At 40.9% G+C, this 2,727-nt stretch overlaps 1 protein-coding gene across 1 annotated transcript; it reads left to right on the top strand.

Moving 5' to 3' along the window:
- Positions 1-708: 708 nt before the first annotated feature.
- higd2a (HIG1 hypoxia inducible domain family, member 2A) lies at positions 709-2,400 on the top strand. Its single transcript, XM_037462307.2, has 2 exons — positions 709-931; positions 1,966-2,400. The coding sequence occupies exons 1-2, from the start codon at positions 751-753 to the stop codon at positions 2,130-2,132; spliced, it is 348 nt and encodes a 115-aa protein (XP_037318204.1). The 5' UTR covers positions 709-750; the 3' UTR covers positions 2,133-2,400.
- The last annotated feature ends 327 nt before the right edge of the window (positions 2,401-2,727 follow it).

Below are 2,727 nucleotides of genomic sequence, written 5' to 3' on the forward strand. Positions count from 1 at the left end.
GTTGGCACTTGAAACACCGCTGTCAGAGGATGGAGAGTTGAGAGCACAACAAACTGCACGAGGACAGCAGGGAGAGTCACTACTTCAACATTCAGCCTCCACAATTGAACTATTTCAGACAGTTCATAAAGTACACACTTTCTAAAGGGATTATTCGTTAATTTCTAAGATTTATTCTTTAGCCATTAATTTATTTTCAAAATGTGAATTCCTTGTGGCATTGTAAATTGTGCAGTTACAGACTGCATATCTGAGTCTGCATTCCCAGTTCAATAGGTTACTTATATCCACTAACTGGTCAGAAACAGTTGCTTAAAAGGGATCCTGTCTTTTGCTAAACCTTCTTACACTTTTTACACACTTATAATTTCACTAGTGTTCCGGTGTATGTGCTTTCATTGTGAAAGAGACAAAGGGAAGAGGGCTTAAGTGTGGGTACCGTCTTTAATGTTTTATGAATAAACTGAAGTATAGGTGCACCATAAACCCTCGGGTACACAGTTTATATCCCTATGCTCTTCCGTAGTTATTGGACATTAATGGTTGTAATGGTGCAGAAAACTTCGTTTTTGTTGTATCCAAATTACATTCAGAGCAGACGCCATGAGAAGGTACAAAAACAATCTACTGTCATTCCTCACGGTGAAAATTCCAGGACCTTTATTGTGAAGTCTAAAGTGAAAGCGTAACCGGAAGTTTAATTTCCCAGTTCAACCATTAACTTCATCGGTTGTACAGCTTAAGGTTGACATGGCGGGGACACCAGCGGTTTCCGAGCAAACACCTAAGTCATCGCCACCAGCGTTTGTGCCCTTTGACTTCTCGGAGCCCCCGCTCATCGAAGGCTTCATCCCGACGCCGAGGGCGAAAGATGACACCTTCAAAGAGAAATTCATTAGGAAAACCAAGGAGAACCCATTCGTCCCGATAGGTGAGTTACACAACGTTACGGCTGTTGAGAGAAGTTACACAAGTACCGACAGAGACTGCACAGGCGGTCCTTTTAATGTAAAAGTGAATAGGGTCGAATTACATGTTAGCCCTTAACACTCAGCTGCGCCCTGTTAGCTATTGGCTTAAGCTAATCACGGACACACGTTAGCTCGCCCTCTCGTTACATGATAGTTTGTTGTTGACTCCCGAAAAGGCTTCTTTTTTTAACTGCGCGTTTTGACCGTAACTTTATTTGAACAGCCGCAGTGCCCTTGGTAAGATGAACACATTGTATGAATACATTAAACAAAAGCCCCACATAATTTTGTAATGTTAAGTTTGGAACACGATATTTCTAAATGGTTCAAAACGGCTGACAGTAAAATCGGTGGATTAATATCTACACTTACTTACATGTATGTTATATGTTAATCAAACAAAACCGTCCATTCATCTCCATATATTGTGTTGAATATCTAAAATATAATCCGACATTAGCACTAGCATATAGGCCCCGTCTCAGGATGGATCCGAAGTGTCATATTTGCTTCGGAAGGTTTGAGTGAAATTATCCGGAAGTAGTTTTAAGTTTTAAGAGCTGTTCGAAATCTCTAATGCAAAGGAAAGGAGCTTCAATGCTTCCACATTTAGCTCCTTTAGCATAGGAACGACTAGACCAGCATTTACAAAAGGAGACTAAGGCATCTTGGATGCTCTTCTTTGCAGTCAAACCGTAGTTTCACCGCTGGTGACTGTCGTCACTAACATGCGTCTCCCGTCGCATCATAACAACGTGACTAACAACGTAAGGTCGAATTCCCTAAACACCGCGAGGTCAATAAATAGTGGTTAGGAATAGACGATAAAGGGTCATTCTTTACGACAATTAGAATCCATCAATCCTCATCATCTGGTCATCATTTTGCCCTTGTTCAATCTTTGCCCATCATTTTGCCCTTGGTCTCTGATCCAGTTGCTAGGCGTTGTTTCTGTTGCCTGTAAGTTGCAATTGCTTCTCTTTTGCTTTTCCAGGTTGTTTGGGGACAGCAGGAATGCTGATTTACGGTCTCCGTGCCTTCCACCAAGGAAAAACCCGAAACTCCCAGCTGTTGATGAGGGGGCGAATCTTTGCCCAAGGCTTCACTGTATTTGCCATTATCATTGGTGTCTTTACCACAGCTTTGAAACCCAAGCAGTGAAGATGGACCGATCCCACACCTCTTGTCCCATTCAAGTCTAGCAGATGCACCTCTGGATTGGACTGATTTTAAAATCTGAACAATACATTATATTTTTGCGCGGTTCAGATGCTAATGCCGACCATATGTATAGTGGTTTAAATATGGTGATGTGATATTTAACGTTGGCTTTAGGGTAGCACTGTGGAACAACAAAGTAGTATTTTACTTTGAGACAACAGTATTTAAGTAAAATGATGATAAATAAAAATATTATGCTTCTTGCTCATCTGGAAGGGTTTTAATTTCACGTGTTCCCAGGCCTCGTTCCTGAAATGATCCACGTGTCACCTAGCTGATTAAAAAAATGTAATCTGATGTTGTCCTGTGAGTATTTGAGATAAAGTATCACATTGGCAACCTGTATTCAGGTGACTTACTCATACAACCGTTTTTAAACAATTCATATGGACATTCAAGACTTTTAATAGCCTGGTTAATCTAAACTGAATGCTTTTAGATGCCAGACGGGAAAGGTTTTTCAATATCCACTATATCCGCTTGAGGGATTATCTCGAGCAGTTCAATGGATACATGGACAAATGAATGCAAGTGA

This window comes from Pungitius pungitius, chromosome 2, assembly GCF_949316345.1.
Source record: "Pungitius pungitius chromosome 2, fPunPun2.1, whole genome shotgun sequence".
Taxonomy (NCBI): Eukaryota; Metazoa; Chordata; class Actinopteri; order Perciformes; family Gasterosteidae; genus Pungitius; species Pungitius pungitius.